Source organism: Pristis pectinata, chromosome 3 (assembly GCF_009764475.1).
Source record: "Pristis pectinata isolate sPriPec2 chromosome 3, sPriPec2.1.pri, whole genome shotgun sequence".
NCBI classification, from domain to species: domain Eukaryota; kingdom Metazoa; phylum Chordata; class Chondrichthyes; order Rhinopristiformes; family Pristidae; genus Pristis; species Pristis pectinata.
This window is the reverse complement of record NC_067407.1, coordinates 49329671-49349986: the sequence shown is the minus strand read 5'-3', so window position 1 is coordinate 49349986 and position 20316 is coordinate 49329671. Positions and strand designations below refer to the sequence as shown.

The following is a 20316-nucleotide window of genomic DNA, read 5'->3' as shown; positions in this document are numbered from 1 at the left end:
CAATCAACATTTTATTCTTGGATGTCCTTTCTCTGGATAAAGTTTGTGAAGTATGACATTTTTCTTCGCTGGAGTTTTGTTACTTTCATCAAGTCCCACTTTGCCCATACACCACCACCATTGTGCTAATGATGGGAAGTTATCTGGTCTAGTCAAAACCCTGTCAACTTAAGTATAGACATTCCATCATGGTAAAACCTTTAGAAATCAAAGTTAGCTTTTTGTCTAGCATATGAGCTCTTGTGTAGCCATGTGTTTGGGGAAATTGGGCTTTTGTTGTTTTTCTCTTGCTTGCCATTGTTTCCATAAGCAAATTGTTTTGAACAAAAGAACTAAAGTTTCTTCACATCACTGCCTTTGTATTTGAAACTAGTAACTTACTTAGGCCAAAATAAACTAAGTTAACCTTACTTCACTTCAAATTTATACGCATCTTTGCCCTCGCTCTTTGTCCCATTCCTGGAGATGGTGAGCCAGATCTTGTTGAACCCAGCCAGCTGACAGAACTTGCTGCCTGTTGTATATATCTGCTAGGACTTGCTTCTTCCAGGTCAGAGAACGATCCTCAGCATTTGGTAGATATCACATTAGGTAGATCACCTCAGTTCCAAGTGGTAAGAAGGCCTCTGGTAATGTGTTTGCTGTTCTTACACACAGAATGCCTTAATAGTCTCTTGGAGCATGATTTTATCCACAGCACCATTACCAGAGGAATATATAGACACAAGCCATAAGTGTAGTTGTATCTGAATCACTTGAGTAACCATTTTAAAGGTCAAGCAACATCTGTGAAGTGAGAAATGGTCAACATATTAACTTGATAAGTTGCAGCACTATTTTGGGGAGGTTCTGCAGAATCTAGGTAAACTGTTGTGCACTGTCCGGTACAAGGACGGTAAGGTAACTGCGCATGATCAATCACACAAAGTGGATGATACTGCGTTGAGGTACTGCATGTTAGTTGGACAGTGATCTGTATTATTGGCATGCCACTAGTGAGTTAGAAGCTTTTTATACACGTTTTCACTGATGTTTACTATGATATTGTTGATAAAAGACCTGCATCAGTATTAGTCCGTGGTCTAAGTACACCTATTGCATCCTGGTCACAGGTGGAGGAGGAGTTGTGCAAATAAGAAATTCTGGTCCATCATAGTGTATGGGCAATTCCATTGCTAGTGGTTCCTTGTGCAGACAGTAGGAGATGCAATTACGGCGAGTTCAAGGTCACACTAACCGGAACTATTGATGATGAACAGGATCTGCTGCATGTCTTGCAATATTGGTTTCCAAAGCTGATGGGTTCTGAATATTTCAGTAAGCTGGACCTGTTCTTTGCTGGAGTAAAATACTGCAGGGGATTCCCCAGACATCTGTGCAAACAAGATACTGGTCTCAGTTATTGAAAGGTCTTGAAGAGTGTACACTGGAGCAAGTAAATAAATTCTTAGTGCCAGAAGAGAGCAACAAAAGAAACTATATTGAAAGCAGATGAGCTCACGTTTTGACTAGGGTCACTTAAACAACATGTTCAACTATTTCAGATAAGCAGCCCATTTTAGCCTTTAATATGGTATTTCCAACACCTTTTCCCCATAGCCTCACGCTGGCTTCATTTCTGACTTTCCTCGGTCATTGAAATATTAACTTTTTTTTTCTCCCCGTCTCCTCAGATGCAAGACCTTTTCCAGTTTAAGACTGCTTCAGACGTACTACGCAAAGTCGCTTTAACCCACTAGTTGGCTGAAGCGATCTGAACGCAGATGCGTCAAGATCATGTGTCTGAGGGAGGAGAAACCTGGTGGATCGTTACGTTTTGGTCACCTTGGACGGGGGCTACGGTAAAGTTGTGTGTTGCTGTTTTCCGTATTTGGCTGCGCCTCATTTCCTGGCCGTGAGGATATGTTGACTGCGGCGGCTTGTAGTTTTCTGCAGTTAAACACACCGGTGAACTCGGGGCAGCACAAGTCTGAACACATCCTTACGAAGCGTCATCACACTATGGCGTGTTAACGTTGTTCGTTCAGGGACCGTTTTCAGTAGACAAAAGGAAGTGGGCGGAGGGAGGGAGAGAGATTCAGAGCTCAGAAACAAGACATCTGAAAGGCCACCAGTTGTGGAGCAAATATATTTGGGCTAGAAACAATCAGCCGGAAGAATTCAGCGGGTTGAGCAGCGCCTGTGGGAGGAAAGGAACAGTGAACGTTTCAGGTCGAAACCCCGCATCAACACTTGAAAGTGGAGGGGCAAGATGGCTGGTATAGAGGAGAAGGGGCGTGGTGAGCCGAGGTGATTGGTGGGCAGGTTGCCTGTCATCTTGCACCCCTCCTCAGTCCACCAGTCACCTCGGCCATCTTGACTCTCCACCCTCAGTCCTGATGCGGGGGCGTTTCAACCGGGAAACGTCGACAATTCCTTTCCTCCCACAGAGGTTGCTCAACCCGTGAGGTCTTCTAGCAGATTGTTTGTCGCTCCAGATTCCAGTATCTAAGAAAGTAGAACAGTACAGCAGAGCAACAGGCCTTTCAGCTCACGATGTGCTGAACTAATTAAGTTAGTTATTAAATGTCTAACTGAACTAATCCCTTGTATACAGTGTACATATCCCTCCATTCTTTGCACATTCAAGAGCCTCTTAAACACCTCTTGTCGTATTTGTCTCCAGCAGCACCATACCTGGCAGTGTATTCCAGGCACCCACCGCTCCTCGTGCAAAAACAATACTTGCCTGCACATCTTTAAAACGTACCCCCTCTCACCTTAGATGCACGCCCTCTAGTATTAGACATTTCAACCCTGGGAAAAAAGATACTGACTGTCTACTCTATATATGCCTCTCCAACTCTTATAAATCTCTATCTGATCTCCCTTCAGCATCTGCTGCTCCAGGGAAAACAACCCAAGTTTGTTCAACCTCCTTATAGCACATGCCCTCTAATCCAGGCAACATTCTGGTAAACCTCTTCTGCAACTTCCCCAAAGCCTCCACATCCTTCCTATAATGGGGTCACCAGCCTTGAATACAATACTCCAGATGCAGCCTAACCAGAGTTCTATAAAGCTGCAACATAACTTCCCGATCCTTGAACTTAATGCCTTGACTAACTAAGGCAAGCATGTAATACGCCTTCTTTACCACTCTATTGACCTGTGCAGCCACCTTCAGGGAGCTATGGACTTGGACCCCAAGATTCCTCTGCACACATCAACACTGTTAAGTGTCTTGCCATTAACAGTGTACTGTCCCTTTATGATCACTTTGGACTCCTTTCTCACCACTCCCTTTCTCCTCTTTTTGCTGGCCACCTCACCTCTCTACTATCAGTCCTGCTGCAGGGTTTCGACCTGAAACATTGCCAGTTCCTTTCCTTCCGTAGGCACTGCTCAACACGCTGAGTTCTTCCAGCAGATTATTTATTACTCCAGATTCCAGCATCTCCTGTCTCTTGTGTCTCCAAATATATTTGAGAGTGGCTGGGAGACCAGAGTTGGAGTGAAGATCTCTCAGGGTTATGGGTCAGGGAACAAAGTTCAGGAGGGAAAAAAAACTTGTAGAGGTGTCGAAACAAGGATGAGAAATTTAAAATTGTGGTATTGCTTAACCTAAGGGCAATGCAGGTCTGTAAGCATAGTGCTGAACGGAGAAGAGTGATTCCACCAGCTGACTTATCTTCCCCTCTACTCCCCTTTCAGCATTCCACAGGGACTGTTCCCTTTGCGACTCCTGGTTCACTATTCCATTCCCACAGCCAACTCCCTTCTTATGGCACTTTCCCTTGTAACTGCAGGTGATGTAACACTTGTCCTTCCACCTCTTCCCTTCCCACCATCCAGGGACTCAAAACATCCTTTCCCTGTAAAGCAGCCATTCACTTGCTTTTCTTCCAATCTAATGTATTGCATTTTGTGTTCACAATGTGGTCTCCTCTACATTGGACAATCACTTTGCAGAACCCCTGGGTTCAGTCCACAGGGGCAACAGTGAACTTCCCATTGCCTGCTACTTTAATTCTCCATCCCACCTCCACTCTGTACTGCTACAGTGAGGTGTAATGCAAGCTTGAGGAACAGCACCTCGCCTTCTATCTGGGCAAATTGCAGTCCTTTTGGACTGAATATTAAATTCTGCAACTTCAGAATACTTGATTTCAGACTGTCTTTCATCCATCTGCAGTGTTACCTCAGCTTGTTTGTGTTTTTCCCCATTTTTTTTCCTTTTATTTCCATAGAACCATACAGCACAAAACAGGCCCTTTGGCCCACCGTGTCGTGCCGTCCATCAGACCACCCTCACACTACCTAACCCCTTCCTCCTGCATATCCCTCTATCTCACATTCCTCCATATGCCTATCCAACAAGCTCTTGAACCTGTTCAATGTATCTGCCTCCACCACCACCCCAGGCAGTGCATTCCATGCACCGACCACTCTTTGGGTGAAAAACCTCCCTCTGACATCTCCCCTGAACCTCCCACCCATAACCTTAAAGCCATGACCTCTCGTCTTGAGCATTGGTGCCCTGGGAAGGAGGCGCTGACTGTCTACTATTCCTCTCAATATTTTATATACCTCTATCATGTCTCCTCTCATCCTCCTCCTTTCCAGTGAATAAAGCCCTAGCACCTAAGCTTCTCCTCATATTCAATACCCTCCAATCCAGGCAGCATCCTGGTAAATCTCCTCTGCACCCTCTCCAACGCCTCCACATCCTTCCTATAATGAGGCGACCAGAACTGAACACAGTACTCTAAATGTGGCCTAACTAGAGTTTTGTAAAGCTGCATCATAACCTCGCTGCTCTTAAACTCAATCCCGCGACTTATGAAAGCCAACATCCCATTGGCCTTCTTAACTGCTCTTTCGACCTGTGAGGCAACTTTCAACGAACTGTGAATATGAACCCCCAGATCCCTCTGCTCCTCCACACTGCCAAGTACCTTGCCGTTTACCCTGTACTCTGCCCTGGAGTTTGTCCTTCCAAAGTGTACCACCTCACACTTCTCCAGATTGAACTCCATCTGCCACTTGTCAGCCCAGCTCTGCATCCTATCAATATCCCTCTGTAAGCTCCGACAGCCCTCCACACTATCCACAACACCGCCTATCTTAGTGTCATCCGCAAACTCACTAACCCAGCCCTCCACCCCCTCATCTAAGTCATCTATAAACATCACAAAAAGTAGAGGTCCCAGAACCGATCCCTGTGGGACACCACTAGTCACTGCCCTCCAATCCGAGGGCACTCCTTCCACCACAACCCTCTGCTTTCTACATGCAAGCCTATTCCTAATCCACACAGCCAAGCTTCCTTGGATCCCTCGGCCTCTGACCTTCTGAAGAAGCCTACCATGAGGAACCTTATCAAATGCCTTACTAAAATCCATGTAAACCACATCCACCACACTGCCCTCATCAATCTTCCTGGTCACCTCCTCAAAGAACTCTATCAGGCTTTTGAGGCAAGATCTTCCCTTCACAAAGCCATGCTGGCTGTCCCTAATCAGTCCATGATTCTCTAGGTGTTCATAAATCCTATCCCTTAGAATCCTTTCTAACAGCTTACCCACCACAGACGTGAGACTCACCGGTCTATAATTCCCCGGCCTATCCCTGTTACCTTTTTTGAACAAGGGGACCACATTCGCAATCCTCCAATCTTCCGGCACCACCCCCGTAGACAACGAGGACTCAAAGATCCTTACTAGCAGTTCAGCAATCTCCTCCCTAGCCTCTCGAAGCAGCCTGGGGAAAATCCCGTCAGGCCCCGGAGATTTATCTGTCTTAATATTATTTAACAACTTCAACACATCCTCTCTCTTGATATCAACAACCTCGAGAACATTACCCCTACCAGCACTCCCTTCCACATCATCAAGACCCCTCTCCCTGGTGAATACCGAAGAGAAGTACTCATTCAGAACTTCTCCCACTTCCGCCGCCTCCAGGCGGATTCTCCCACCTTTGTCCTTAATCGGACCTACCTTCACCCTAGCCATCCTCCTACCCTTCACGTACTTGAAAAAGGCCTTGGGATTTTCCTTAACCCTACTAGCCAAAGCCTTTTCATGTCCTCTTCGAGCTCTCCTCAGCCCTTTCTTAAGTTCCTTCCTCGCTACCCTATATTCCTCACGGGCCCTGTCTGAACCTTGCTGCTTATACCTCACATATGCTACCTTCTTCTCCCTAACAAGTCGTTCCACCTCTCTCGTCACCCATGGTTCCTTCACCCTGCCATTCCTTCTCTGCCTCACCGGGACATATTTATCCCTAACATCCTGCATAAGATCCCTGAATATCGACCACATCCCCATGGTACATCCCAATTTACACTCCCAAGTTCTGTCCTTATAGCCTCGTAGTTAGCCCTTCCCCAATTGAAAAACCTCTTGTCCTCTCTGCACCTGTCCCTGTCCATGACAATTTTAAAGGTTATGGAGCAATGGTCACTGTCCCCCAAATGCTCTGGGAGTGGAGGTCATGCCCTGCCTTGCCTGCCAGGCATGTTTTCCTGTTCCGCATTTTGCAACTCCTACATTCCTTTGTTTGTGTTCTCACTCTCTATCTGCTCCCATTCACTCATTGACCTGATAACCTTGTTTACAGCTTATTCCCAGGGTCACCCCAGTTTTACACTATCAGGGATATCCACCTTCCCTGCAGCTTTACAAGTTTCTTTTGTCTTCTTCCCAGTTCTGACGAATGGTCTTTGACCTGACACGTTAACTCTGTTTCTCTTCCCACAGCTGCAACTTGACCTGCTAAGTATTTCCAGCATTTTGTGTTTTTATTTTGGGCTTTTTAATTACCTTGTTTGGAGAATTGAAGGAGGGAGTCTGGCTAGGGAAATAGTCAACAAAATAAAGTTGACATAGTAAAGATGTGGTTGAAGATTTTAGCAGTAGATGAGCTGGGCTGGGGGTGGGATTGGGTGATGTTAAGGATGTGAAATCTGAGAAAGGGCACAGGAATGGGTTGGAAGCTCACCTCAACATTATTTCTATTTGTGAGAAATATGACTAAGTTACCTTGGAAGCACATAGTTGGTTTGACAGAGAAATGGATTGTTCAATACCTTGGGTGCAAACCATTTGTAAGGAGACCTGATCCTTTGACCCAGCCTTTTGGCTAGTTTTTTTCTTGTTGAGGTGCTATGAGGTTATTGGTCTTTGCAGTTATTTATGTATGAATGCAACGGTAACTTAAAGGGAAGGACAAGTGCACAGTTGAGCTCAAGTTCTGGTTCAATTGGACTGTGAAAGTTGTCATCTCAATATATGGCTCACCACGGACGTGACTGAATGGGATGAAAGTGCAAATTTTGTATGAGTAGATACAAATTAAAGTAGGTGCACTAAGTTTGGTTCGAAGTATCAAAATTACCCTATCTTGTGCCAGTTATCATCTGTGCACATTTATGATTTGTGTATATTTAAGCTTGGATTCTCTCAACAGGAGCCTTTTAGTCGTGATACTCTTTGTTGAAGTAGGTTGTCAGATTCTTTTTTTAATATGTATTTGTCATCGGTGATTCTTCAAGTGAATGCAGGCCCTTAATACCCAGAAAGAGTGAAAAGGGATGCCCTTTCCACTCTGTGTGTACAAACAGAAACTCACATTACAGAAAGTCATACAGTGCTGGTCTGAGGAAATGGATGAGCTTCTACGTGACTGCTTTGAGTTAGCAGATTGGTCCATGTTCAAAGACTCAGCAGCCAACCTAGATAAGTGTGTCACCACCGTCATGGACTTCATCAGCAAATGTTTAGAGGACTGTGTACCAAAGAGGTCAATCTGGGTGTTCCCAAACCAGAGCCCCCCACTCTACCCCTTATACTCTCACAACTGCGTGGCCAGATTTTGCTCTAACTCCACCTACAAGTTTGTGGATGACACCACCGTAGTGGGCCGAGTCTCAAATAACAATGAGTCGGAGTAGAGGAACGAGATAAAGAGGCTGGTGACATGGTGTCATGACAACAACCTTTCCCTCAATGTCAGCAAAACAAAAGAGCTGGTCATTGACTTCAGGAAAGGGGGCGGTGTACGTACACCTGTCTACATCAATGGTGCTGAGGTTGAGAGGGTCGAGAGCTTCAAGTTCCTAGGAGTGAACAATACCGATGGCCTGTCCTGGTCCAACCACATAGATACCATGGTCAAGAAAGTGCCTCTACTTCCTCAGGAATTTGGCATGTCTCGTTTGATCCTCACCAGTTTTTATCGAGCACCATAGAAGGTATCCTATCTTGATGCATCACAGCTTGGTATGACAACTGCTCTGCACAAGACCGCAAGAAACTGCAGAGTTGTGGACACAGCTCAGCACATCACGGAAACCAGCCTCCCCTCCATGGATTCTGTATACACTTCTCACTGCCTTGGTAAAGCAGCCAACATAATCAAAGAACCCACTCCAAACATTCTCTCTCCTACCCCTTCCATCAGGCAGAAGATACAAAAGCCTGAAAGCACGTACCACCAGGCTCAAGGACAACTTTTATCCAGCTGTTATAAGACTATTGAACAGTCCCCTTGTACGATAAGATGGACTCTTAACCTCGCAATCTACCTTGTTATGGCCTTGCACGTTATTGTTTGCCTGCACTGCTCTTTCTCTGTAACTTTATTATGCATTCTGTTATTGTTTTCCCTTGTACTACCTCAATGCACTGTTGTAATGAAATGATCTGTATAGGTGGCATGCAAAACAAAGTTTTTCATTGTACCTCAGTAAATGTGACAATAATAAACCAACTTACCACCAGGCATTCTGCTAACTGTTTATCTTCTGTGTAACATTGCAGCCCAGTGCAAAACAACAAATACTCTTGCACCCCACCTGGAGGTTTAGCAAGAGGCTGGCTCTCCTGATGATGGGGGACCACTGTGTAAGGAAGCAGTTATCACCTCTGAAATTGTCTTAGGATCTTTAGCCAAGTTCTAATTCCTGGAGCATCTCATCAGTGGACAAGAAAGTAACTAATCTTTTCAAATTGTATCTCGGAGACACAAGAGACTGCACATGCTGGAATCTGGAGCTAAAAACAAACTGCTGGAGGAACTCAGTGGGTCAGGCAACATCTGTGGAGGAAAATGGACAGTCATCGTTTTGCATTGAGACCCTCGATCCAGACCCAGATGAAGAGTCTTGACTTGAAATGTCTACTGTCCATTTCCCTCCACAGATGAGTTCCTCCAGCAGTTTGTTCTTTGCTTTAAATTGGGTCTTTTCAGTAGGGAACCAAAAAGTGCTTTGGAAACACTGCAAATGCAGCATCCATGAGTTGCAGAATTCAGTTCAGAGATGTCAATGAAGCCTCTTGGCAATGCATCTATCTCCTCCATCAACAGCTAATGCTTCAGGTCGATAATCGTTAATTGAACACATTTCCTCTCTCCACTGATGCTGTCTGACCTGCTGAGTAGTTTCAGTGTTTTCTGCTTTTATTTCAGATTGATGACGCCTGCAATTTTCTTGTTTGCTTGTCTATTTCCAGATTTTTAGCAACCTTGTTTTGGAGCTTGTGTAAAACTGATTTGGGCTCATTGCCTGCTATTCATAGAGTCATACAGCACAGAAATAGGCCCTTCAGCCCAACTGGCCCATGCCAACCAAGATTCCCATCTAAGCCAGTCCCATTTGCCTGCATTTGGCCCATACCCTTCTAAATCTTTCCTATCCATGTACCTATCCAAGTACCTTTTTAAATGTTGTTAATGTACCTGCCTCAACCTCTGGCAGCTTATTGCATATACTGACCACAGTCTGAGTGAAAAAGTTGCCACTCAGGTTTCTATTAAATCTCTCCACTCTCACCTTAAACCTATGCCCTCTAGTCCTTGATTCCCCAACCCTGGGAAAAAGACTGAATGCATTCACCCTATCTATGCCCCTTATAATTTTATACATCTCCATAAGGTCACCCCTTATTCTCCAATACTCCAATGAAAAAAGCCCCAACCTGCTCAACCTCTCCCCATAACTCAGCCCCTCGAGTCCAGGCAACATCCTTGTAAATCTCCTCTGCACTCTCTCCAGCTTATTAGCATCTTTCCTATTGCAAGATGACCAAGTATTCCAAATGCGGCCTCACCAACGTCTTGTACAACTGCAACATAACATCCCAATTTCTATACTAAATGCCCTGACTGGTGAAGGCCAGAGTGCCAAAAGCCTTCTTCAGCACCCTGTCTACCTGTGATGCCACTTTCAGGGAACTATGTACTTGTACTCCTCAGTCCCTCTGTTCTACAACACTCCCCCGGTCCCTACCATTCACTGTGAAAGTCCTACCCTCATTTGTCTTCCCAAAATGCAACACCTTGCACTTATCCGAACTAAACTCCATTTGCCGTTCCTCGGCCCACTTACCCAGCTGATCAAGGTCGCTCTGTAAATCTTGATAACCATCTTCGCTGTCTACATCACCACCTATTTTAGTGTCATCTGCAAACTTGCTAACCATGCCTTGTACATTTTCATCCATATCATTGATATAAGTGACAAATAGCAATTGGGCCTAGCACCGACCCCTGGGGAACACCACTGGTCAGGGCCTTCAGTACAAAAAACTACCTTCCACCATCGCCCTCTGCTTCCTACCATCAAGACAATTCTTATTCCAATTAGCTGGCTCTCCCTGGATGTCACGCAATCTAATTCTCCATAGCAACCTACCGTGCAGGACCTTATGAAAGGCCTTACTAAAGTCCATATAGACCACATCTATCACCCTGCCCTCATCGACCTTCTTGGTTACTTCTTCAAAAAAAATCATATTTGTGAGACATGATCTCCCATGCACAAAGCCATGCTGACTATCCCTAATCAATCCTGTCTTTCCAAATGCTTGTATATCTTACCCCTCAGAATCCCCTCTAGTAACTTACCTACCACAGATGTTAGGTTTACTGGTCTACTGCAAAGAAAAATCTGGGTCTATAGCTCCCAGATTTTTCTTTGCAGCCCTTCTTAAATAAAGGCACAACATTAGCCACTCTCCAGTCTTCTGGCAATTCAATGGGATGGGGAAGCAAGTTGCATTTGTGTAACACATGGGACCCCTAATATCCCCAGTTGTTTCAGTGCCAAGAAGCATGTTAGTTACTGTAGGTAAAAGGATCAGCCAGTTTTCTACTTGTTCCTTTTTGTATTCTATGACTTTATGAATTTGCAGAGATACTTCCAGTAAGTTGCCAATGCTAATGCCTTTCCTTAGATTTCAATCATGTCCATGCTGTGGTTGCTATTCGAAGTGATGCTGGTAGTGAATGGGTTCCAAGGTGACGAAGATGAGTGGATTGATCCGACAGACATGGTGAACTATGATGCTGCAAGTGGTAGAATGAGAAGACCATATCTGGTAATTATCCAACAGCATTTTTCAGGAGACTTGTATCAATGCATTTTAAGGTTTAGCAGTTTTCCAAAATTCTTCATTCTAGTGCTAGTTGCTACACTCAAAATTTGGAACGCCTTGTCACTTGATAAGTGAGTTTACGGCTTTTGTAATTCAGCTTGTTTCTCTTCCCCATCTCTACCCACATTGATCGCTAATGCCCCTAGCTTCCAGTTCTGGTTTCCATCTTGCGATCAAGATAAATCAAAACTTCTCAATCCTTTAGCTGGGCAGTATCTGATGGAAGCTCCCACAGTCCAGACTGTTGCTGCAAGCCCAGTCTCTGCCAGAAAAGAGATCAATAATGTTTGTGGTATGAAAAATATACCGTATGTATATTTGTTTGAATATAGCCAAGTAAGCAATTGGGCCAGATCAGCAAAGTTGAAGTACACTGCATTAGTTCACCATCACCTCATTTTGAGCCGACACTGAAATTTCCCGGAATATAACTTTTCATTTTGAATGGAATATAATTTGAAGTTGCCTCATAAAGCATATAGTAAATGCGGCATTTCAAAAGCAGCACAGATGCACAGTTCAAAGCTCATTCCCTCTGCAGTCTGGTGTGAGATATGCAAATACATGGCCACTAATATAGCAGACTGAGTGTAACGAGGACCTCAATGCTGAAGTTGTTGGCTTGGGAGAGTACTGATGTTGGTTCACTTATACTTTCTATGAATTTGGAAGAGTTCGTGGAAGCAGCATTGGTAGTATCATTCCAATGCTTTAGGCTGTCTAGGTAATCCAAGTCACAGAAGCATGTAGGAGAACTGTTGCACACAGACATTGATGCCAGGTCTTGATCATCAACCACCCTTTGAATTAAAAACAAAACACAAAAAGAACTTATTTCAATTGCTCAACAGTTATAGTTTAGAAGAAATTACTGTGACCTATAATCAACTACCAATATTTATGTTACTCATGCTAACCTCGCCTTGATTCGAGTGGTTCAAGTAGTTTTTTTGAAATGAAAAAGAGATGGGCATCAAATCTTGCCAGTAATGTCCATATGTTTAATTAAATTCTTTACCACTCACTTCACTGAAGACCAGAGATGGGCAAGAGGATACTGAGACTAATAAAGGCACCTCAGAAATTCATCAGGACCAAAATACCTGTCGAGATTGTGCCGTTTGTGAGAGAAGACGTGATAGTTTACAGAAGGAGGTTAGTAACTTTTTCCTCCTAGTTTAATGTGAATGGTTTTATTGTTAAAGAACTATGTCAATTCAAGAGAAGCAGAAGAGGAATGAAAGATTTATAGCTCTGTGCAATGTGTCAACAGTTTGTTGTGAAAGATGTTCTTGGGTACCTGCATGAGTAATAAATGGCAATTTCATTATGTAATTAAAATTTAATTCAAGAACATAATTTGTTACTTAGTCCTACAAAACTCTTTCAAATTTTATTTATTCAGAAATAAAATGAAAATGGTGGGGAGTTGGTCTTCTTCTTGAACTGTGACCGTTCATATGGTCCAGCCCTGCAATGATATTATGTAGAGAAGTCCAGGATATTGTTGCAATAACGATGAAGGAACAGTGTCGGTGTCCAAAATAGAATGGTGTGACAACTGGAGGGAAACTGGGTGAACATGTGACATTCCTTCTTAGTAGTATGGCCTACAAAGGTGGGAGGAGGATACAAGTGTTTCTCACATAAGTAAAATCAGTGGTTAGGCAAGCTTGTCTTAAAATGTACTTTTAGGAAATTGTTCAGATCAGTCAGTACTGAATTATAAAGCCCACAAAAAGTCTTTATTCTTCATTTATTAGCATCCACCTGTAAACAGATTATCCTGGTCTTCCCATCTTCTGTCCACCGTGGGAATAAAAAAGATCCTAGTTTTATGTAGACATTGCATTTTGTTGAAGGAATAAGGAAGCCTCAACTACAATTAATAATTTTAAATGTGAAAATACTTATACCATGCAAATTGATATATTTTTAATACTGGTGTAAGATAAAATCAGGGGAATGAAAAGTAATTGGTGTAAGATGTGAAGTTTGATTCACGGTGCAGGGTACCAATTGTTATTGCCTCTTTTGATGTGTGCTTTTGTCCTCTGCATTTTATTGCAAATTTGCTGTGGAGAATATAATAGCCAAATGACTTTTTTTGATTTAAACAGTTGGAAGAATATAAAAAAATAAAATCAGCTGAGGCATCAGAGATCAGTTGCAATCCTGTTTTCAAAAGATATCTGAATAAACTGCTGCTAGAGACTGAAAAAATAGGTTTGGTAAGTATTCCAATAACAAAATACATGGAAACAGTTTTATTTCATCATCTACATTGTTCCGACAAGAGTAAATATTCATTTGTTGCTGGATGCGCACTATGAATTTCAGGATTTGGCTTGCATTTCCTAGATGACAACTTAAAAATTGGAGTAACTGTTCAGTTTTCATGTCCAAGTTCCTCATTTTCAGTATTTGGAAGCAGGTTTTAGGGTTATGCAGCTATTACATGTAGGCTTAGTTCTCCTTAATCATTATGGATGGAGTCTGGAAGAATGTCAGTCAAAGTTAATTGCAAATACTATAGCAAGTTTTTTTTTTCACTTATTCCCTCACGGTGATTGTGTTGTTGTGACTCACTGCAGAACCTGTAGTGGTTGTAAGCTACATTCCTAAAGCATTGAGGAAAATTCAGCTGACATGTTATAGGTGGGCCTACACATTTCCATGAGCGTGCAAGCTTTATACTCATTAGGAACTGGGTGAAAGACTCTCATAAACTGCCAGGCATGGGCTAATACAAGGATGGATTACAGGATCGTATGTAGAAGTACCAAGTGTGTAGGTATATTTACAATGAAATTTAGAGCTAACACAATGATTTCAGTGCAAGTGCATCTTAAAAGACTTTAGAATAACAGTCGGGCCAAGCTACTGCTTTCTTAGTGAAATGCTGAGGAATTTCAGAACATTACTGAATGCAGTACATCTCCTTGTGAGTGACTTTCTGGTTTTGCTGTTATTGATTGTTTCGGTGGTCTCGCTCCATTGCTGATAATTTAAACAGAGGCACCCTGCAAACTAATCCTTATCATTTCCTTTTTTTTCCCTCTTGGTATGAGCTTTAAATATTTGTCAGATGCAAAATGGAAGTGCTATCTGACAAGAACGGCAAGTGTAAAATGTGTGGCCTAACAGCTGTTTTACTGTACAGCAGAAAACTTTTGTAAAATGATAGAAGATACTTACAAACTGGATTCAGTGTTTTGTAATATCCAAGATATTTATAATGTTGTAAGCAATTTGCATTGTGTAGAAGAAGAAATCATTTAAGATTAGGAAAGAGAAACAGTAAATATTGAGTGGAAGGAAAGTTTTTGAAACTGGGGAGAAAGATATCAAGGCAGAGCTGTATAGTGACTTCCAGAGGTTAAATAACAGACACCAGCGGTGGAGCAGAGGGAAATTGTTTTCATAAATCCTGGATCAAATATATTTTACTCCATAAATCAATAGAGATATCAGAATATCTTTATAAAAGGAGCCATGTATTTTCATGTCTTTTTATGCATTCTATTATTGCCACAATTAAAATTGTAAAAATCCTTATCTTTTGTGTTTTTCCTTTAGCCTGATGATGATAATGAAGTTCATTATGATGCAGAGGTTTACGTTACAAAGCATGATGTGACTGAGATTAAGAAATTTCTCAATGGTAAGCCATGGACGTCTGGTCCTTTGGATGATGCACTGAGTAAACTTCTGGTTAATTTTAAGCATCATGATCCCATTGCTTGGAAATGGAAGTTTGAGGACACGTTTGGAGTGGATCTCTTGACAGTACTTCAGGTGAGAAACTTTTCTTATTATATTAAAAATAATTGTGTGTTGAAAATTATCAGTCCATGAACCAAAATATTTCATGATCGTTAGTTTTCTTTGCTATGATTTTTGCATAATTTTTCCATGAGTTGAACAGTGTTGCACGGTGTTGTATTGCAGCCATACAGGTGTCAAGTATGGGCTAGTTGGTCGCACTCTCACCCGAAAAAGATGTGGGTTCAAGTCCCATTCTTAAGACTTGAGCACAGAAGTCCAAACTCATGCTGCAGTGCAGTTTTGAGGGAGTGCTGGAATCAGAAATGATGTCCTGTGGAATAGATGTTTAAGACCCATGCAGTCTGTCAGCTCGGAGTAAAAGATCAGGTGGTATTATTTTAAAATCAAGCTGGGAAGTTATCCCTGTATACAAGCCAATGTTTATAACATCACCACATCTTCTGGTCTTTAATGCTACATTGGGTTATTTCAATGACCATCTCAAACGTACCTCTTTGGCTTTCAGATGTGCAGTGAAAGGTACTGATATAAATATTAGTCTTTCTTCCATTACATAACTAACACCTGCTGAGGTCAAATCTTTGCCCAGAACACAACAGAACCAGATGTTTACAACAACTGCTTCAGTAATGTAGTTAAATATTCAGATGCATGTGATCCACGGTGACTTGGCCTTTTGGATTCATAATTGGCTTGCCATAATTGGTAGTGGTTGATGGATCTTATTCTGGCTGGAGATCCGTGACTAGTGGTGTTCCGCAGGGATCCATACTGGGACCTCTGTGCTGTTTGTGATATATATACATATACATATATATATATATATATATATATATATATATATAAATGACTTGGATGAAAATGTGGATGGGTAGATTAGTAAGTTGGCAGATGACACAAAGATTGGTGGCATTGTGAATAGTGTAGAAGGTTGCCAAAGGATACAGCAGATATAGATCAGCTGCAGATATGGGTGGAGAAATGGCAAAGTACACAGTTAATGGCAGGGCCCTCAATAGCATTGATGTACCAAGGGATCTTGAGGTCCAAGTACATAGCTCCCTGAAAGTAGCCGCACAAATCAATAGGGTGATAAAGAAGGTATATGGCATGCTTGCCTTTATTAGTTGAGGCATTGAGATCAAGAGTCAGGAAGTTATCTTACAGCTTTCTAAAACTCTGGTTAGGCTGCATCTGGAGTGTTGCATTCAGTTCTGGTCATCCCATTATAGGAAGGATGTGGAGGCTATGGAGAGGGTTCAGAAAAGGTTTACCAGGATGCTGCCTGGATTAGAGGGTAATGCTAGTGGGCATGTTGTTAAGGTGAGAAGGGGAGGGTTCAAAGGAGATGTGCGGGGCAAGTTTTTTTACACAGAGCGGTGGGTGCCTGGAATGCGCTGCCAGGGATGGTGATGGAGGCAGATACAATAGAGGTGTTTAAGAGGCTAGAGAACCAAAGGACTGCAGATGCTGGAATGTAGATGAAAAACCCAATGATGCTGGAATACGATGATGTTTAAGAGGCTCTTGGATAGGCACATGAATTTGCAGAGAATGGAAGGATATGGACCATGGATATGGATTGGCTGCATCACAGCCTGGTATGGGAACACCAATACACAGGAACGCAAGAGGCTACAGAGGGTGGTGGACTCAGCCAGTTCCATCACGGATACAAGTCTCCCCACCATCGAGGACATCTGCAAGAGGTGATGCCTCAGGAAGGCGACATCCATCATTAAGGACCGCCACCATCCGGGCCATGCCCTCTTCTCATTGCTGCCATCAGGCAGGAGGTACAGGAGCCTGAAGACCCACACCTCAAGGTTCAACAACAGATCCTTCCCCACTGCCATCAGGTTCTTCAACCAACCTTAAAAAAAAGTTTATTTTTCTGTTGTGTAAGTTATGTATAATATTTGTTAATTTAGGCTTGTATTAATTTAGGTTTATGTTACTTATGTTGTCGTGTTTGTAATGCACTGTGCTGCTGCTGCAAAAAGCTAAATTTCATGGCATTTATACCCTGGGTATGTACGATCATGACAATAAACTTGAAACCTAAATAAACTTGAAACTTAAAACGTGTGTAGGCAGAAGGGATTAAGTTTCTTTAGCTTAATTAGTTTGGCACAACATTGTGGGCTGAAGGACCTGTTCCTGTACTGTACTATGTTCTATTCACTTTGACTACTTTAAAAACTCTTCAAAAGAGCACGAAGTCATGGAGTAAAATAATAGTTTTTTTTTGAGATCCATTCACTGTCTGTAAGACAATAGAGGAAAGCAGAATAAAAAATGAAAAGAATTGGAGAAATTTACTCACATTTTCTCCATGGGTGCTGCCCGAACTGTTGAGTGCTTCCAGCATTTTTTTGTTTTATTGCAAATATTGGAAATCAGAAATATTTTGCTCTTGTAATAGAGGGAAAGTGTTTTGTATTTGTTTTGGTATTTGTAATTAATGAAAGGTTAGAGGAACTTGTGAAGTAGGAAACTGACTTAAATTTTGAAAATGAGTCCGGTTACATCAAGTTACTGTAACTGATTTTTCAAGTAAGTCATTGAATTCCCAGAGTTACTATTTCTATGTAGTTTGGTTAGCAGCATTATCTCCACTGAGTAAGAAAATCATGGATTCAGGTACACACTGGAGATCTGGGCAGTGCTTCACTGTCAAAAGCTTTTTGAATTAAAGTTTAAAATATGAGCCCCATCTGAACTCGGTTAAATGTAAAAGATCCCATGGTGTCCCACCCTCGGCGGCACCAAAAGAGATTATTTAATCATTAATTTCATTACTTTTTAAGGGATCCTACTTTGTGGAATCTTCTATCACTGCAGTACACTTCCAAAATAGATAATTGGCTGTAATTTTGTAGGTTTTTTTGGTTTTTTGTATTTTATTTTACTTCTGTTTTAATTTAAATTACAATTTAAAATTGTAATATGCAATTAATTTTGTGATGCTCTGAAATGATAAAAGGTACTCAGCCCCTTACTATATTCCCTATACTCACACGACCGTGTGGCCAAATTCTGCTCCAACTCCATTTACAAGTTTGCAGATGACACCACCGTAGTGGGCCTGATCTCAAACAGTGACAAGATGGAGTACAGGAACCTAGTGGCATAGTGTCAAGACAGCAGTCTTTCCCTCAATAAAGGAGGGAATTTATTCTTGAAGTCAGAGGATGTTGGCAAAGAACTAAACAAGTACTTTGCATCAATATTCACTAAGGAGAAGAACATGGAGGATAGGGAGATCAATGTGGGGTATTCTAATATGCTAAGGCATTTTGACATCAAGAAGGAGATGGTATTGTGTCTCTTAAAGAGCATTAAGGTAGATAAATCCCCAGGGCCTGATGGGATCTATTCCAGGTTATTGAGAGAGGCAAGAGAGAAAATTGCTGGGGCTTTGAAGAAGATCTTTGTATCTTCTCTAGCCACAGATGAAGAACTGGAGGACTGGATTGTAGCCAATGATGTTCCTTTGTTTAGAAAAGAAATAAGGATAATCCTGGAAATTATAGACCGGTGAGTCTCATTTCAGTGGTAGGGATGCTATTGGCGACGATTCTTACGAATAGAAATTATTCACATTTGGAAGAGTGTGGGCTCATTAGGGACAGTCGCATGGTTTTGTGTGGGACGCAAGTCACGTTTTACAACCTTGATAGAGTTGTTTGAGGAGGTGACTGAGGTAATTGATGAGGGTAAGGCAGTGGATGTTGTCTACAGTAAGGTGTTTGACAAGGTCCCTCGTGGTAAGTTGATCAGGGAGATTAAGATGCATGGGATCCACGGTGACTTGATAGTTTGGATTCGGAATTGGCTTGCCCACAGAAGACAGAGGGTAGTGGTGGAAGGGTGTTATTCTAGCTGGAGGCCTGTGACCAGTGGTGTTCTGCAGGGATCAGCACTGAGCCCTCTGTTGTTTATGATATTATTTGAATGACTCGAACAAAAATGTAAATGGGTTGGTTAGTAAGTTTGCAGAAGTTGGTGGAGTTACCAACAGTGAAGAAAAGTCATCAAAGGATACAGCAGAATATAGATCAGTTACATTTGTGGGTGGAGAAATGGTAGATGGAGTTTAATCTAGGCAAGTGTGAGGTGTTGCACTTAGGGAGGTCAAATGTAAGGGGAAAGTATACAGTTAATGGCAGGACCCTTAACAGCATTGATGTACAGAGGGATCTTGGGGTCCAAGTCCGTTGCTCCCTGAAAGTGGCAACACAAGTAGATTAAGTGGTAAAGGCGGCATATGGCGTACGTGCCTTCATTGCTAGGGGCATAGAGTATAAGAGTCCCGAAGACATGATGCAGTTGTATAAAGCTTTGGTTAGGCCACACTGGAATATTCCATTCATTTCTGGTCCGCCCCATTACAGAAATGATGTGGAGTCACAGAAAAGGTTTACCAGGATGCTGCCTGGATTAGAGGTTATTAGCTACAAGAAAAGGTTGTATAAAGAGTTGATTTCTCTGGAGCGTCGGAGACTGAGGGGAGACCTTACAGAAGCTTATAAAATTATGAGAGGCCTAGATAGGGTAGACAGCCAGGATAGAAACGTCGAATACTTTCAGCATTTTCATATGATGTAAGCTGACCTTTCCGAATCCTTCTCAATAATTTTCTATTCGAATATAGAGGAACGGAGTTAATAACAATAATTTTTTTAATTGATGAAATACAACAGCCCAGCTTTTGTTTAGTTCTTGGTTAGTTTTTGTTTATTATTACCATTCATTTTGTTTTGTTGCTTTTTTTTAGTTTGGGGCTTTTTTTTCTCAACTAATCAAATTTCTTTTAAATCTTCTTCATGTTCAATTATTAAAAGATTGGGAGGTTCAGATTACATATTTAACTCTTTATGTTTGTATATGTTAACTGTTATTATTGTAATCCTGATCTCTATATCATGTGTATAATTACTATTATTATGTATATCAATTTGAAATTAATAAAAAGATTGAGAAAGAAAGAAATGTCGAATACTAGATGGCATAGCTTCAAGGTGAGAGGGAAGAGTTTAAGGGATATGTTTGGGGCAAGTTTTTTTTTACTACACAGGGAGTTGTAGGTGCCTGGAACGCACTG

The 20316-nt window shown here is 42.0% G+C and overlaps 1 protein-coding gene across 2 annotated transcripts in view; it reads left to right on the top strand.

Moving 5' to 3' along the window:
• The first annotated feature begins 1715 nt into the window (after positions 1-1715).
• The window catches only part of clcc1 (chloride channel CLIC-like 1), a 35082-nt gene continuing 16481 nt past the window's right edge, over positions 1716-20316 (top strand). For both annotated transcript variants that reach the window (XM_052010712.1, XM_052010713.1), the window contains exons 1-5: positions 1716-1841; positions 11220-11363; positions 12456-12575; positions 13541-13651; positions 15000-15218. In XM_052010712.1, the coding sequence (XP_051866672.1) occupies positions 1764-1841; positions 11220-11363; positions 12456-12575; positions 13541-13651; positions 15000-15218 (672 nt within the window). In that variant the 5' untranslated portion in view covers positions 1716-1763. The remainder of the gene's footprint in view (positions 1842-11219; positions 11364-12455; positions 12576-13540; positions 13652-14999; positions 15219-20316) is intronic.